General features: G+C 49.9%; 1 protein-coding gene across 9 annotated transcripts in view; it reads left to right on the top strand.

Annotated features, from left to right (window-relative positions):
* LOC118371897 (choline transporter-like protein 5-B) overlaps nt 1-14,928 on the top strand; it is a 100,519-nt gene that overhangs the window by 20,836 nt on the left and 64,755 nt on the right. For all 9 annotated transcript variants that reach the window (XR_008075646.1, XR_008075647.1, XR_008075648.1 and 6 more), the window contains exon 2: nt 5,379-5,427. Coding sequence is in view for 2 of the 9 variants with exons in the window: in XM_052475293.1 (XP_052331253.1) it covers nt 5,379-5,427 (49 nt within the window). In the remaining 7 variants the exon portion in view is untranslated. The remainder of the gene's footprint in view (nt 1-5,378; nt 5,428-14,928) is intronic.

Here is a 14,928-nt window from a genome sequence, read left to right on the forward strand (position 1 = left end):
GTGATTTATGTTTGTTGTAGTTTAAAGATTATCCTATTGTGTTCTTGTTTCATCTGGAGAAGAAGATGTGTTTTTCCTTGGAAGATTTTTCATTGATTATGTTAGAATGTTTTTGGTTGACAAAATACCTCAATAGAGAACCGTGTTCAATCAGAAAAACCTACTCCTGACTCGTTTATTCCACCTTCCCGCTTTAGAGTGACGCCTAATTACTTGGTACGCTCACATTGCGAGAGGATGCGGGTATTAGGTGGACGAGTGACACAAGGATAAGTGAGTAAATTAATATTCTTCCAGAAGACCCGGAGGAACCATTCAAGAACGATGGATAACGCCCTACTACAACAATTGATCACGGCACAGCAGACAACCATAGAACTCCTGCAACAACAGCTGAGTCGACGAGAAGAACCTACAGTTAGGCCAAGAGCGGCTGCTCACGCCATCTTACCTCGTCTCTCCAAGGAGGATGATATTGAGGCCTTTCTCATGACCTTCGAAAGGACGGCCACCTTGGAAGAGTGGCCGCCCACAGAATGGGCTAGCGCATTAGCTCCTCTTTTGACCGGGGTGGCTCAGGAAGCCTATTTTGACCTGGATTCCCACGAAGCGGCGGACTATGGGCGACTAAAAACCGAGATCCTGTCCCGGTACCAGCTGACTGCCAGAGATAGGGCTGTAAAGTTCCATCAATGGACCTATACAGCTGATCAACCCGTCCGTGCTCAGATCTTCGCCTTAATACGACTGACGAAACAGTGGCTAGAACCTGGAAAGGGAGTAGGACATGTGATAGAGACTCTCGTAGTGGACAAGATATTGAGAGAATTACCCAGTGACTTAAAAAGGGTTGTGGGGCAAGCCAACCCGTTGTCAGCCGACGACATAGCCCAGGCGGTGGAAACATATCGGTCTACAGGGGAGTTGTTAAAAAGTGACAAGGAGGAACGGAAGGAGTCTTCCAATCCCGTACCACGACTCACCCCGGCGCGCCCGCCACCGAAACGCCCAAGCCCCCCGGAGGTGGGAGAAGTCAGCCACCACACAGCCGGGTCGGTGTTTTAAGTGTCAGTCTCCCAACCATTATGCCCCACAATGTCCTAGCAAGGATGAGCCCATGGTCACGGAGTCGTCACTGCCTACCCCCACACATCCCGTTTTGAGGGGGCAGGATCAACACTGTTGGTTAGCAGAGATAGCCCCAGCCTCAGAGATTCCGGTGCGAGTTGAAGGACAAGATGTGGTAGCTATTCTCGACTCGGGAAGTATGGTTACGTTAGTAGAGGAGCGGATGGTGACCTCCGCCACACTGCTACCAGACAAAGTAGCCGTATCCTGTATCCATGGAGACACCCACTATTACCCCACTGTGAATCTGCCTATTCTCACTCCAAAAGGAAGGTGTACAGTCAGGGCAGGGAAAGTGCCCCAGCTGAAGGTGCCATTATTGATCGGGAGAGACTGTCCCCTATATAAGGAGCTTCGGCAGATGACGTTATGCACGGGAAGAAGGGGGACAGGAAAGAAGAGAATCTCCAAGCCCGAGGTAGTAGTACTACAAGGAGACGTAGCCGCGTCCTCGTCCTCTACAGCAGAGGAAGAAATAGCGACCCAACGTTTACGACAGATATTCCAGGAAACCACTGACGAAGACACCTGTGAAGGGTTATACACAACGCAGGAAGGAAGGAGCAACCAGGCACTAAGGGATATATTTGAAGCTCCATCCGAGGAGGGAACCTGGAAGGGATTCTCCTCGGTCTCCCCTGATGGGGATGTGGAACAACCTCCACATCCCTCTACTGAGGTTGACCTGCCCCAGGAATTAAAGGGACAGTTCGGCACCTCGCAGCATAGAGACCCAGACCTAAGGGAGGCCATGAGGAAGGTGAAGGTGATCGACGGAAGGAACGTCGACGGATCAGGTGAGCCCCCTCTTCCTTACTATGCAATCAGGCGGGGTCTCTTATACTGGGTCGTACGACGAAGGGGGGAAAACCAGGAATTACTAATGGTGCCTAGACCATACAGGGATACAGTTCTACAGTTAGCCCATTCCCACGTCCTAGGAGGACACCTGGCACGAGACAAGACGATTGACAGAATCATGCAGAGATTCTATTGGCCCCGTGTCACCCGAGATGTGGCCAGGTATTGTAAGACGTGTGATCAATGTCAACGTACAGCCCCACGGCCACACCTACGTAACCCTTTGATTCCTCTCCCCATCATAGAGACTCCTTTGAACGCATAGCTATGGACCTCGTAGGACCCCTCCCAAAATCCGCCAGAGGACACGAGTACATCCTAGTGGTTATAGATTATGCTACCAAGTTCCCGGAGGCCATACCCCTACGTAACATGTCGTCAAAGGGAATTGCCAAGGAGTTATTCCTGATGTTCTCTCGTGTGGGCCTTCCCAAGACTATCTTAACCGATCAAGGAACCCCGTTCATGTCCCGGTTGATGAAGGACTTGTGTCGGTTATATCAGGTTCAACAGATACGTACAAGCATATTCCACCCTCAAACAGATGGGTTGTGTGAACGCTTGAACAAAACAATTAAAAGCATGTTGAGAAGAGTGGTGTCCCGAGACGGGAAAAACTGGGACATGCTTCTCCCACACTTAATGTTTGCCCTGCGAGAAGTACCCCAGGCATCCACTGGATTCTCTCCGTTTGAATTGCTCTATGGCAGACCCTGTCGAGGAATCCTCGACTTAGCCAAGGAGACCTGGGAGACCCAACCATGCCCCTTTCGATCTACAATAGAACACGTTACCCTGATGAGAGACCGCCTGTCAGCAGTGTGGCCCATAGTCAAGGAGCATATGGAGAAGGCCCAAAGGACCCAAGGTCGGGCCTATGATAAATCTGCGACCCCCGTGAGTTCACCGTGGGAGAGAAAGTGATGGTGCTTGTGCCCACGGCCGAACATCGCTTGCTGGCGCAGTGGAGGGGCCCTACGAGGTAATGAAAAGGGTCTCACCGGTCAATTACCTCATCAAGCAACCTGACAGGAGGAAGAAGGTCCAACTCTATCACATAAACCTGCTGAAGACGTACCATGGACGAGAGGAGGAGGTGGCTTTGATGGCCCTGGAGGGCAAAGAAAAAAAGAGGCTCTACCACAGGTGCGCCGTGGCCAAACTCTCCTACCGGAGCAGTCAAGACAGCTAGACAAGCTGATTATGAACTTTGGTCGAATATTCTCTCCATTCCCAGGACAAACAGATGTCCTGTTCCACCATATCCACACTGAACCCGGCAAGAAAGTGCATATCCGCCCTTACAGGATTCCTGAGGCTCGCCGAGTCATCGCTAAGAAAGAGGTGAGGGAGATGTTGAGGATGGGCGTGATCGAGCCCTCGACGAGCGAGTGGTCCAGTCCCATAGTCCTGGTCCCCAAAGCCGATGGTAGTATGAGACTCTGCAACGACTTTAGGGGCGTGAATGCCATCTCTACATTCGATGCGTACCCCATGCCCCGCGTGGATGAACTCTTGGAGCGCTTAGGAAAGGCCAAGTTCATCACTACCCTGGATTTGACGAAGGGATATTGGCAAGTGCCGGTGGCTCCGGAGGATCGCCCAAAGACTGCCTTCGCCACCCCAGAGGGGCTTTTCCAGTATGTGAGGATGCCCTTCGGACTGCACGGAGCTGCTGCAACCTTCCAACGCCTCATGGATGCCATTCTACGGCCCCATCAAGAGTATGCAGCGGCGTACATAGACGATGTGGTCATCCACAGCGAGGACTGGGATAGTCACCTCCTGCGATTACGGGCGGTGCTCGTGAGTTTGGAAGCCACAGGGTTGACAGCCAATCCAAATAAATGCTGCCTGGGCCTGTCCGAAGCGGAATACCTGGGGTATACCGTGGGGAATGGGAAAATACGCCCGCAGGCAGAGAAGACCAGGGCAATTCGTGACTGGCCTCGACCCCGGACCAAGCGAGACGTTCGGGCCTTCTTAGGGATAACAGGATATTATCGCCGTTTTATCCCGGGATATGCAACCATTGCCAACCCCTCACAAACCTCATCAGGAAAAACCTGCCAAACCAGGTAGAGTGGAAAGACGAGACGGAAGAGGCCTTTCAATTGTTAAAAGATGGCCTGTGTTCCGATCCCGTTCTACAGGCTCCGGACTTCTCACAAGAGTTCATTGTGCAGGTCGACGCCTCGGATACAGGGCTCGGGGCCGTACTAGCTCAGGGTGAAGGTGAAGCAGAGAAGCCGATTCTCTTCATTAGTAGGAAACTCAGCGATCGGGAACAGAGGTATGCGACCGTAGAGAAAGAGGCCTTAGCCATCAAGTGGGCCCTCGATTATCTCCGGTACTACCTACTGGGTCGGAGGTTTGCATTAGTTACTGACCATGCGCCCCTCACGTGGATGGCTGGTAAGAGAAACAATAACAACAGAATAGCCAGATGGTTTTTGTCTTTACAACCGTTCTCTTTCCATGTCATCCACAGGGCCGGATCGAGGAACGGGAATGCAGACGCGCTGTCCCGACGCGACCAAGACGGTGCGTCTGGCGCCCGATCCTCCGGTTCGGTCCTGGGGGGGAAGGTATGTGGAAGGACCACTAGAGGGCAGGCTGGGCTCATGGATAGTAGCCCAACAAAGCATGGGAGACAAGGTAACCAGAGTCAATTAAGCACAGCTGACGGTACTAATGGGATACTCTCCTTCCCCTATAAAAGAGAGAATGGAACCAGCAGAGAAGGGGGAAAACTATCTCTGGAAGATGGCCACCGAGAGAGAGAGGCTGTGCTGAAAGAACCACGAAGATGGTGACAAACCCGTGATTTATGTTTGTTGTAGTTTAAAGATTATCCTATTGTGTTCTTGTTTCATCTGGAGAAGAAGATGTGTTTTTCCTTGGAAGATTTTTCATTGATTATGTTAGAATGTTTTGGTTGACAAAATACCCTCAATAGAGAACCGTGTTCAATCAGAAAAACCTACTCCTGACTCGTTTATTCCACCTTCCCGCTTTAGAGTGACGCCTAATTACTTGGTACGCTCACAGGGAGCAATAACTTTTTAAACAATGGGGAATTGGATGTTGCATAACTTTGTTCATCAAATAAACAAGTATAAAAAAATGTGTATTTGTAAATTCAGGTTCCCTTTATCTAATATTACATTTTGGTTGAAGAATCAAAAATATACAAAAATAGAGTAAATCAGAAAAGTGGCAATTACTTGTACTTGTTCACTGTACATGTAAATGGTCTTAGCAATATTATAGACTTCCCTGTTTCTAAGCCGAGTAGTTCTCCGAGACACCGTTGTGTTGCATGTTAAAGAGGTAACAGACTCTTGGTTTATGAATGGTAACCACTCTATGATCTGCTTCCCTTACAGGTGAGCCACGCAACTTTGACCCGAGCTTCAGAGGACCAATCCATAACAGGTACTGTACTCACTGGTCAACTCCAACTTCCCTTGCATGTTTATTTCGACTTTTTCAGCTGAAGAAGCTACAGAGACATTACGTTTACATGTTAGTTATTGATCAGATGCTCTTATCGAGAGCGACTTACAGTAGTGAGTCATTTAGCAGACACTCTTATCCAGAGAGACTTACAGTAGTGAGTCATTTAGCAGACGCTCTTATCCAGAGCGACTTACAGTAGTGAGTCATTTAGCAGACGCTCTTATCCAGAGCGACTTACAGTAGTGAGTCATTTAGCAGACGCTCTTATCCAGAGCGACTTACAGTAGTGAGTCATTTAGCAGACGCTCTTATCCAGAGCGACTTACAGTAGTGAGTCATTTAGCAGACACTCTTATCCAGAGAGACTTACAGTAGTGAGTCATTTAGCAGACACTCTTATCCAGAGCAACTTACAGTAGTGAGTCATTTAGCAGACACTCTTATCCAGAGCGACTTACAGTAGTGAGTGCATACATTGTCATTCGCATTGGTTCCCCGTGGGAATCAAACCCACAACCCTGGTATTTCAAGTGCCATGCTCTACCAACTGAGCCACACGGGACCAGACATGTACAGTAATAAGCTGCATGATGGATGTTCAGCAGCCTATAGACAGGAGGCCTAGATTCTTCTTTACAAAAGTGTTATTTTCTTCTCTGCCCCAAAGATATGCCTATAGTCATCCTGTAAAACGGACCTAGAATGTAATTGTGCATGCTTTTAGAACCACACTGTTTCATAAGCTTCTTCGCGTGTCAACACACTGATCGTTTGTCAGGCAGTGTTAATCGAGAGCGGCTGAGGGCTGGCAGGTCTCTTTGCTACATCACACAGATCATTAGTCACATGGTGGTCTGGAGTTTACACACTCACATATCATAGGGAGTTTAGCGCGTTCACTGCAATATAAGATCCTCCTTTGACATATTTTCATTTAACAAGGAAGCAGTCAGAGGTTGAATGTTTGATCTTTACCTGGTCCATTGACCAATGCCATGTTGCTATGTCTTGTTTGCATTTGTTTGGATCTCACTTGACGATGTCATCTCAATAGACAACACAGTAAACAACATTGGTAACTTAGTATGCAGCTGCGTATGTCTGATAGCCTTTCAAAGTTGTGCTTATTCTCTTTGGACCACTGAAGCGTATCATTACTTCATACTGTAGAATATATTCAAGACCAGTTTCACAAGCTGGTGGGAAAGCATGTTCAGGTCCTCCTGAACTTCTCCATCCCACCCTCTCCATCTCCTCTCCATCTCCTCTCCATCTCCTCTCCATCTCCTCTCTATCCCACCCTCACCATCTCCTCTCTATCCCACCCTCTCCATCTCCTCACCATCTCCTCTCTATCCCATCCTCTCCATCTCCTCTCCATCTCCTCTCCATCTCCTCTCCATCTCCTCTCCATCTCCTCTCCATCTCCTCACCATCTCCTCTCCATCTCCTCTCCATCTCCTCTCCATCTCCTCTCCATCTCCTCACCATCTCCTCTCCATCTCCTCACCATCTCCTCTCTATCCCACCCTCTCCATCTCCTCTCCATCTCCTCTCTATCCCACCCTCTCCATCTCCTCTCCATCTCCTCACCATCTCCTCTCTATCCCACCCTCTCCATCTCCTCTCTATCCCACCCTCTCCATCTCCTCTCCATCTCCTCACCATCTCCTCTCTATCCCACCCTCACCATCTCCTCTCTATCCCACCCTCTCCATCTCCTCTCCATCTCCTCTCTATCCCACCCTCTCCATCTCCTCTCCATCTCCTCACCATCTCCTCTCTATCCCACCCTCACCATCTCCTCTCTATCCCACCCTCTCCATCTCCTCTCCATCTCCTCTCTATCCCACCCTCACCATCTCCTCTCTATCCCACCCTCTCCATCTCCCACCCTCCATCTCCTCTCTATCCCACCCTCTCCATCTCCTCTCTATCCCACCCTCTCCATCTCCTCTCTATCCCACCCTCTCCATCTCCTCTCCATCTCCTCACCATCTCCTCTCTATCCCACCCTCACCATCTCCTCACCATCTCCTCTCCATCTCCTCTCTATCCCACCCTCTCCATCTCCTCTCCATCTCCTCTCTATCCCACCCTCTCCATCTCCTCACCATCTCCTCTCTATCCCACCCTCTCCATCTCCTCTCTCTATCCCACCCTCTCCATCTCCTCTCTATCCCACCCTCTCCATCTCCTCTCTATCCCAACCTCTCCATCTCCTCTCTATCCCATGCTCTCCATCTCCTCTCTATCCCACGCTCTCCATCTCATCTCTATCCCACCCTCTCCATCTCCTCTCTATCCCACCCTCTCCATATCCTCTCCATCTCCTCTCTATCCCAACCTCTCCATCTCCTCTCTATCCCACCCTCTCCATCTCATCTCTATCCCACCCTATCCATCTCCTCTCTATCCCACCCTCTCCATCTCCTCTCTATCCCACCCTCTCCATCTCCTCTCTATCCCACCCTCTCCATATCCTCTCCATCTCCTCTCTATCCCAACCTCTCCATCTCCTCTCTATCCCATCCTCTCCATCTCCTCTCTATCCCACCCTATCCATCTCCTCTCCATCTCCTCTCTATCCCACCCTCTCCATCTCCTCTATATCCCACCCTCTCCATCTCCTCTCTATCCCACCCTCTCCATCTCCTCTCTATCCCAACCTCTCCATCTCCTCTCTATCCCAACCTCTCCATCTCCTCTCTATCCCACCCTCTCCATCTCCTCTCTATCCCACCTTCTCCATCTCCTCTCTATCCCACCTTCTCCATCTCCTCTCTATCCCACCTTCTCCATCTCCTCTCTATCCCACCCTCTCCATATCCTCTCCATCTCCTCTCTATCCCAACCCTCTCCATCTCCTCTCTATCCCACCCTCTCCATCTCCTCTCCATCCCACCCTCTCTATCCCACCCTCACCATCTCCTCTCTATCCCACCCTCACCATCTCCTCTCTATCCCACCCTCTCCATCTCTTCTCTATCCCACCCTCTCCATCTCCTCTCTATCCCAACCTCTCCATCTCCTCTCTATCCCACGCTCTCCATCTCCTCTCTATCCCACGCTCTCCATCTCCTCTCTATCCCACGCTCTCCATCTCCTCTCTATCCCACGCTCTCCATCTCCTCTCTATCCCACGCTCTGCATCTCCTCTCTATCCCACGCTCTGCATCTCCTCTCTATCCCACCCTCTCCATCTCCTCTCTATCCCAACCTCTCCATCTCCTCTCTATCCCACCCTCTCCATCTCCTCTCTATCCCACCTTCTCCATCTCCTCTCTATCCCACCCTCTCCATCTCCTCTCTATCCCACCTTCTCAATCTCCTCTCTATCCCACCCTCTCCATATCCTCTCCATCTCCTCTCTATCCCAAGCTATCCATCTCCTCTCTATCCCCCTCTCCATCTCCTCTCCATCTCCTCTCCATCTCCTCTCTATCCCAACCTCTCCATCTCCTCTCTATCCCACCTTCTCCATCTCTCTATCCCACCCTCTCCATATCCTCTCCATCTCCTCTCTATCCCACGCTCTCCATCTCCTCTCTAGCCAACCCTCTCCATCTCCTCTCTATCCCACCCTCTCCATATCCTCTCCATCTCCTCTCTATCCCACGCTCTCCATCTCCTCTCTATCCCACGCTCTCCATCTCCTCTCTATCCCACCCTCTCCATCTCCTCTCCATCCCACCCTCTCCATCCCCTCACCATCTCCTCTCTATCCCACCCTCACCATCTCCTCTCTATCCCACCCTCTCCATCTCTTCTCTATCCCACCCTCTCCATCTCCTCTCTATCCCAACCTCTCCATCTCCTCTCTATCCCACGCTCTCCATCTCCTCTCTATCCCACGCTCTCCATCTCCTCTCTATCCCATGCTCTCCATCTCCTCTCTATCCCACGCTCTCCATCTCCTCTCTATCCCACCCTCTCCATCTCCTCTCTATCCCACCTTCTCCATCTCCTCTCTATCCCACCTTCTCCATCTCCTCTCTATCCCACCTTCTCCATCTCCTCTCTATCCCAACCTCTCCATCTCCTCTCTATCCCACCTTCTCCATCTCCTCTCTATCCCACCTTCTCCATCTCCTCTCTATCCCACCCTCTCCATCTCCTCTCTATCCCACCTTCTCAATCTCCTCTCTATCCCACCCTCTCCATATCCTCTCCATCTCCTCTCTATCCCAACCTCTCCATCTCCTCTCTATCCCACCCTCTCCATCTCCTCTCCATCTCCTCTCTATCCCAACCTCTCCATCTCCTCTCTATCCCACCTTCTCCATCTCTCTATCCCACCCTCTCCATATCCTCTCCATCTCCTCTCTATCCCACCCTCTCCATCTCCTCTCTATCCCACCCTCTCCATCTCCTCTCTATCCCACCCTCTCCATCTCCTCTCCATCTCCTCTCAATCCCAACCTCTCCATCTCCTCTCTATCCCAACCTCTCCATCTCCTCTCTATCCCACCTTCTCCATCTCTCTATCCCACCCTCTCCATATCCTCTCCATCTCCTCTCTATCCCAACCTCTCCATCTCCTCTCTATCCCAACCTCTCCATCTCCTCTCTATCCCACCTTCTCCATCTCTCTATCCCACCCTCTCCATATCCTCTCCATCTCCTCTCTATCCCATGCTCTCCATCTCCTCTCCATCCCACGCTCTCCATCTCCTCTCTATCCCACCCTCTCCATCTCCTCTCTATCCCACCCTCTCCATCTCCTCTCTATCCCACCCTCTCCATCTCCTCTCTATCCCACCCTCTCCATCTCCTCTCTATCCCACCCTCTCCATCTCCTCTCTATCCCACCCTCTCCATCTCCTCTCTATCCCACGCTCTCCATCTCCTCTCTATCCCACGCTCTCCATCTCCTCTCTATCCCACGCTCTCCATCTCCTCTCTATCCCACCCTCTCCATCTCCTCTCTATCCCACCCTCTCCATCTCCTCTCTATCCCACCCTCTCCATCTCCTCTCTATCCCACCCTCTCCATCTCCTCTCTATCCCAACCTCTCCATCTCCTCTCTATCCCACCTTCTCCATCTCTCTATCCCACCCTCTCCATATCCTCTCCATCTCCTCTCTATCCCACGCTCTCCATCTCTTCTCTAGCCAACCCTCTCTATCCCACCCTTTCCATCTCCTCTCCATCCCACCCTCTCCATCTCTTCTCTATCCCAACCTCTCCATCTCCTCTCTATCCCAACCTCTCCATCTCCTCTCTATCCCACGCTCCATCTCCTCTCTATCCCACGCTCTCCATCTCCTCTCTATCCCACGCTCTCAATCTCCTCTCTATCCCACCCTCTCCATCTCCTCTCTATCCCACCCTCTCCATCTCCTCCATATCCCAACCTCTCCATCTCCTCTCTATCCCACCCTCTCCATCTCCTCTCTATCCCACCTTCTCCATCTCCTCTCTATCCCACCTTCTCCATCTCCTCTCTATCCCACCTTCTCCATCTCCTCTCTATCCCAACCTCTCCATCTCCTCTCTATCCCACGCTCTCCATCTCCTCTCTATCCCACGCTCTCCATCTCCTCTCTATCCCACGCTCTCCATCTCCTCTCTATCCCACGCTCTCCATCTCCTCTCTATCCCACGCTCTGCATCTCCTCTCTATCCCACCCTCTCCATCTCCTCTCTATCCCACCTTCTCCATCTCCTCTCTATCCCACCCTCTCCATATCCTCTCCATCTCCTCTCTATCCCAACCTCTCCATCTCCTCTCTATCCCACGCTCTCCATCTCCTCTCTATCCCACCCTTTCCATCTCCTCTCTATCCCACCCTCTCCATCTCCTCTCCATCTCCTCTCTATCCCAACCTCTCCATCTCCTCTCTATCCCACGCTCTCCATCTCCTCTCTATCCCACCCTCTCCATCTCCTCTCTATCCCACCCTCTCCATCTCCTCTCCATCTCCTCTCTATCCCAACGTCTCCATCTCCTCTCCATCCCACCCTCTCCATCTCCTCTCCATCTCCTCTCTATCCCAACCTCTCCATCTCCTCTCTATCCCACGCTCTCCATCTCCTCTCTATCCCAACCTCTCCACCTCCCTCTCTATCCCACCCTCTCCATCTCCTCTCCATCTCCTCTCTATCCCAACCTCTCCATCTCCTCTCTATCCCACCTTCTCCATCTCTCTATCCCACCCTCTCCATATCCTCTCCATCTCCTCTCTATCCCACGCTCTCCATCTCCTCTCTAGCCAACCCTCTCTATCCCACCCTTTGCATCTCCTCTATCCATCCCACCCTCTCCATCTCTTCTCTATCCCACCCTCTCCATCTCCTCTCTATCCCACCCTCTCCATCTCCTTTCTATCCCACCCTCTCCATCTCCTCTCTATCCCACCCTCTCCATCTCCTCTCTATCCCACCCTCTCCATCTCCTCTCTATCCCACCCTCTCCATCTCCTCTCTATCCCACCCTCTCCATCTCCTCTCTATCCCACCCTCTCCATCTCCTCTCTATCCCACCCTCTCCATCTCCTCTCTATCCCAACCTCTCCATCTCCTCTCTATCCCAACCTCTCCATCTCCTCTCTATCCCAACCTCCATCTCCATCTCCCTCTCTATCCCAACCTCTCCATCTCCTCTCTATCCCAACCTCTCCATCTCCTGTCTATCCCAACCTCTCCATCTCCTCTCTATCCCAACCTCTCCATCTCCTCTCTATCCCACCTTCTCCATCTCCTCTCTATCCCACCTTCTCCATCTCCTCTCTATCCCACCCTCTCCATCTCCTCTCTATCCCACCTTCTCCATCTCCTCTCTATCCCAACCTCTCCATCTCCTCTCTATCCCACCCTCTCCATCTCCTTTCTATCCCACCCTCTCCATCTCCTCTCTATCCCACCCTCTCCATATCCTCTCCATCTCCTCTCTATCCCACGCTCTCCATCTCCTCTCTAGCCAACCCTCTCTATCCCACCCTCTCCATCTCCTCTCTATCCAACCCTCTCCATCTCCTCTCTATCCAACCTTCTCCATCTCCTCTCTATCCAACCTTCTCCATCTCCTCTCTATCCCACCCTTTCCAGCTCTTATACCTCCTACATCTGTGTGGACTGAGTGAAGGCACTTTTATGTTTCTCTTGCTTGTAGGCTATTTTAATGAGAACTGGGAGAGAAGTGAAGCTCACTGCCTAAATGAAGTCCAGACCTGTGGTTAACAGTTCTCCAAAGAGTAGAAAAAATGGGCATATATTGTAGCTTTCTGACTAATTCTGCCTACAATTATCCTGTTGTACGAGCAGCATGTCAATCTGTAAAGTACGTTTGAATAATGTATGAATGGAAATAATGTAATTGACAGTGAACAGTGAACTGCGCGTCTTTTTAGTCAGGGCAGGAAAGTTAAAAAAAACACAAAAAAAAACATTCCAAACTGTCCTGCCTTCCATTGCTATCCCTGTTGGCTCTCCAGATGGTTAGACATTTTCCAGTGTGTTCCAGCATGTTGGAATCCACTATTTCTCCTCCTTTCTCCAAAACCCTCTCCCTGTTAATTCTCATTGTGTTGGAGACAGGCGGCCGGCCGGTGGTGACACACCAGAATGGTACCCAGGCTACTCTGTAGCAGCGTCTAACCAGTTATCACCACCACAGCCATGGCTCCCTAAGTGGAGTGAGCTTTACGAATAATACACACAGCTTCACATAGCATTGCAAGAATACCAGCCAGTATTCACTGCCTCACAGCACGTAGACTAGCAGCACACACAAACACCAACCCAGCAGGTGGAAAGCATTTGTTCTAGCCGATTGGCTTTTGGTTCAGATATGGGGGAGATCTAAGGCAGGCCAGGTTTGGAAATCAGAATGGGTTTAGACTAGGACAGGAATTTGACAGTGGACCACATTTGCATTCCAGCTGCGTTTGCTTCTCATAGATAAAAGAGACTATGTTTTTCTTCTCTCCTTTGGCATCTTCCTTTCAGCGTTCACCTTTGAATGACTCAAAGGTGGTTATTTGTTATTATCTGTGTTGTGCCAGTTTTGCCTTTGCCTTACGGAGGTAATTTCTAGGCCCTGGGGGGTTGGTTAGAAGACAGTGAAGACTGACCTCACAGTAAGGCAGTGAAGAGGTGTTAGAAGGTCTGCCTCGGAGTCCCACCCACTGGATCTCACCGACTAATCACCCATAATTCCTAGCTACCCGCTGGTCCACTGCATTACCTGACTCAACTACTAACAGCTCTTGTTCCTTGCCTTGAATGAAATGAAAAAGTAGTCCCTCATCTCTTTTTAATACAGTGTTTAATATTAGAGCAGGCAGTGCCTGAGGTGGCGTAGCTCCACTTCACACTGTATCAAATTAACCGTCTCTACAGGAACTGTCTCTACAGGAAGTCTCTACAGGAATCTAGTCAGTGTGATGGAGTTCTGCCTCAACTCCCTTTGTCTGGGTCTGTTTTCAAAATGTGGCATAGCCTTTGAAGTCTGAGTTTCATAACCATCACGCTATAGACATGCCATTCTTTGAGTCTCTGCCATCAAATATATATATATATATATACAGTGCATTCGGGAAGTATTCAGACCCCTTGACACCAGTCTCAACGTCAACGGTGAAGAGGTGACTCCGGGATGCTGGCCTTCTAGGCAGAATTCCTCTGTCCAGTGTCCTGTGTTATTTTGCCCATCTTAATCTTTCTTTTTATACGAACTGGAAAAGCTTGTGCAAGCAAGGCCTACAAACCTGAATCAGTTACACTAACTTATTGTGGGAAGCTTGTGGAAGGCTACCTGAAACATTTGACCCAAGTTAAACAATTTAAAGACAATGCTACCAAATACTAATTGAGTGTATGTAAACGTCTGACCCACTGGGAATGTGGTGAAAGAAATCAAATATAAAATAAATAATTCTCTACTATTATTCTGACATTTCACATTCTTACATTGGTACGGTCTGCACAACGCGTCACCGGGGGCAAACTACCTCCAGGACACTTACAGCACCCGATGTCACAGGCAGGCCAAAAAGATCATCAACAACCACCCGAGCCACTGCCTGTTCACCCCACTTACCATCCAGAAGGCGAGGTCAGTACAGGTGCATCAAAGCTGGGACCAATTAGACCGAAGCTATTTTTCAATCTCAAGGCCATCAGATTGCTAAACAGCTGTCACTAACACAGAGAGGCTGCTACCTACATACAGACTTGAAATCATTGGACACTTGAATAATGATGACGTCTCCAGACTTCATGTAATTCAGATGAGATTGGTGATAGACATTTAATTCAGCAGTGAGAAAGATGTGTATTACAGGTACTGTACTTTTGGATCTCATCCATTTACAGTAAAATCAGAAAGTATTCACACCCCTTGACTTTTTTCACATTTTGTTATGTTACAGCCTGCATTTACAATGGATTAAATGTCGTTTCGTTTTGCCTTAACACAATACCCCATAATGTCTAAGTGGAATTACATTTTTAGACATTTTTACTAATTATTT

This window comes from Oncorhynchus keta, chromosome 22, assembly GCF_023373465.1.
Source record: "Oncorhynchus keta strain PuntledgeMale-10-30-2019 chromosome 22, Oket_V2, whole genome shotgun sequence".
NCBI classification, from domain to species: Eukaryota; Metazoa; Chordata; class Actinopteri; order Salmoniformes; family Salmonidae; genus Oncorhynchus; species Oncorhynchus keta.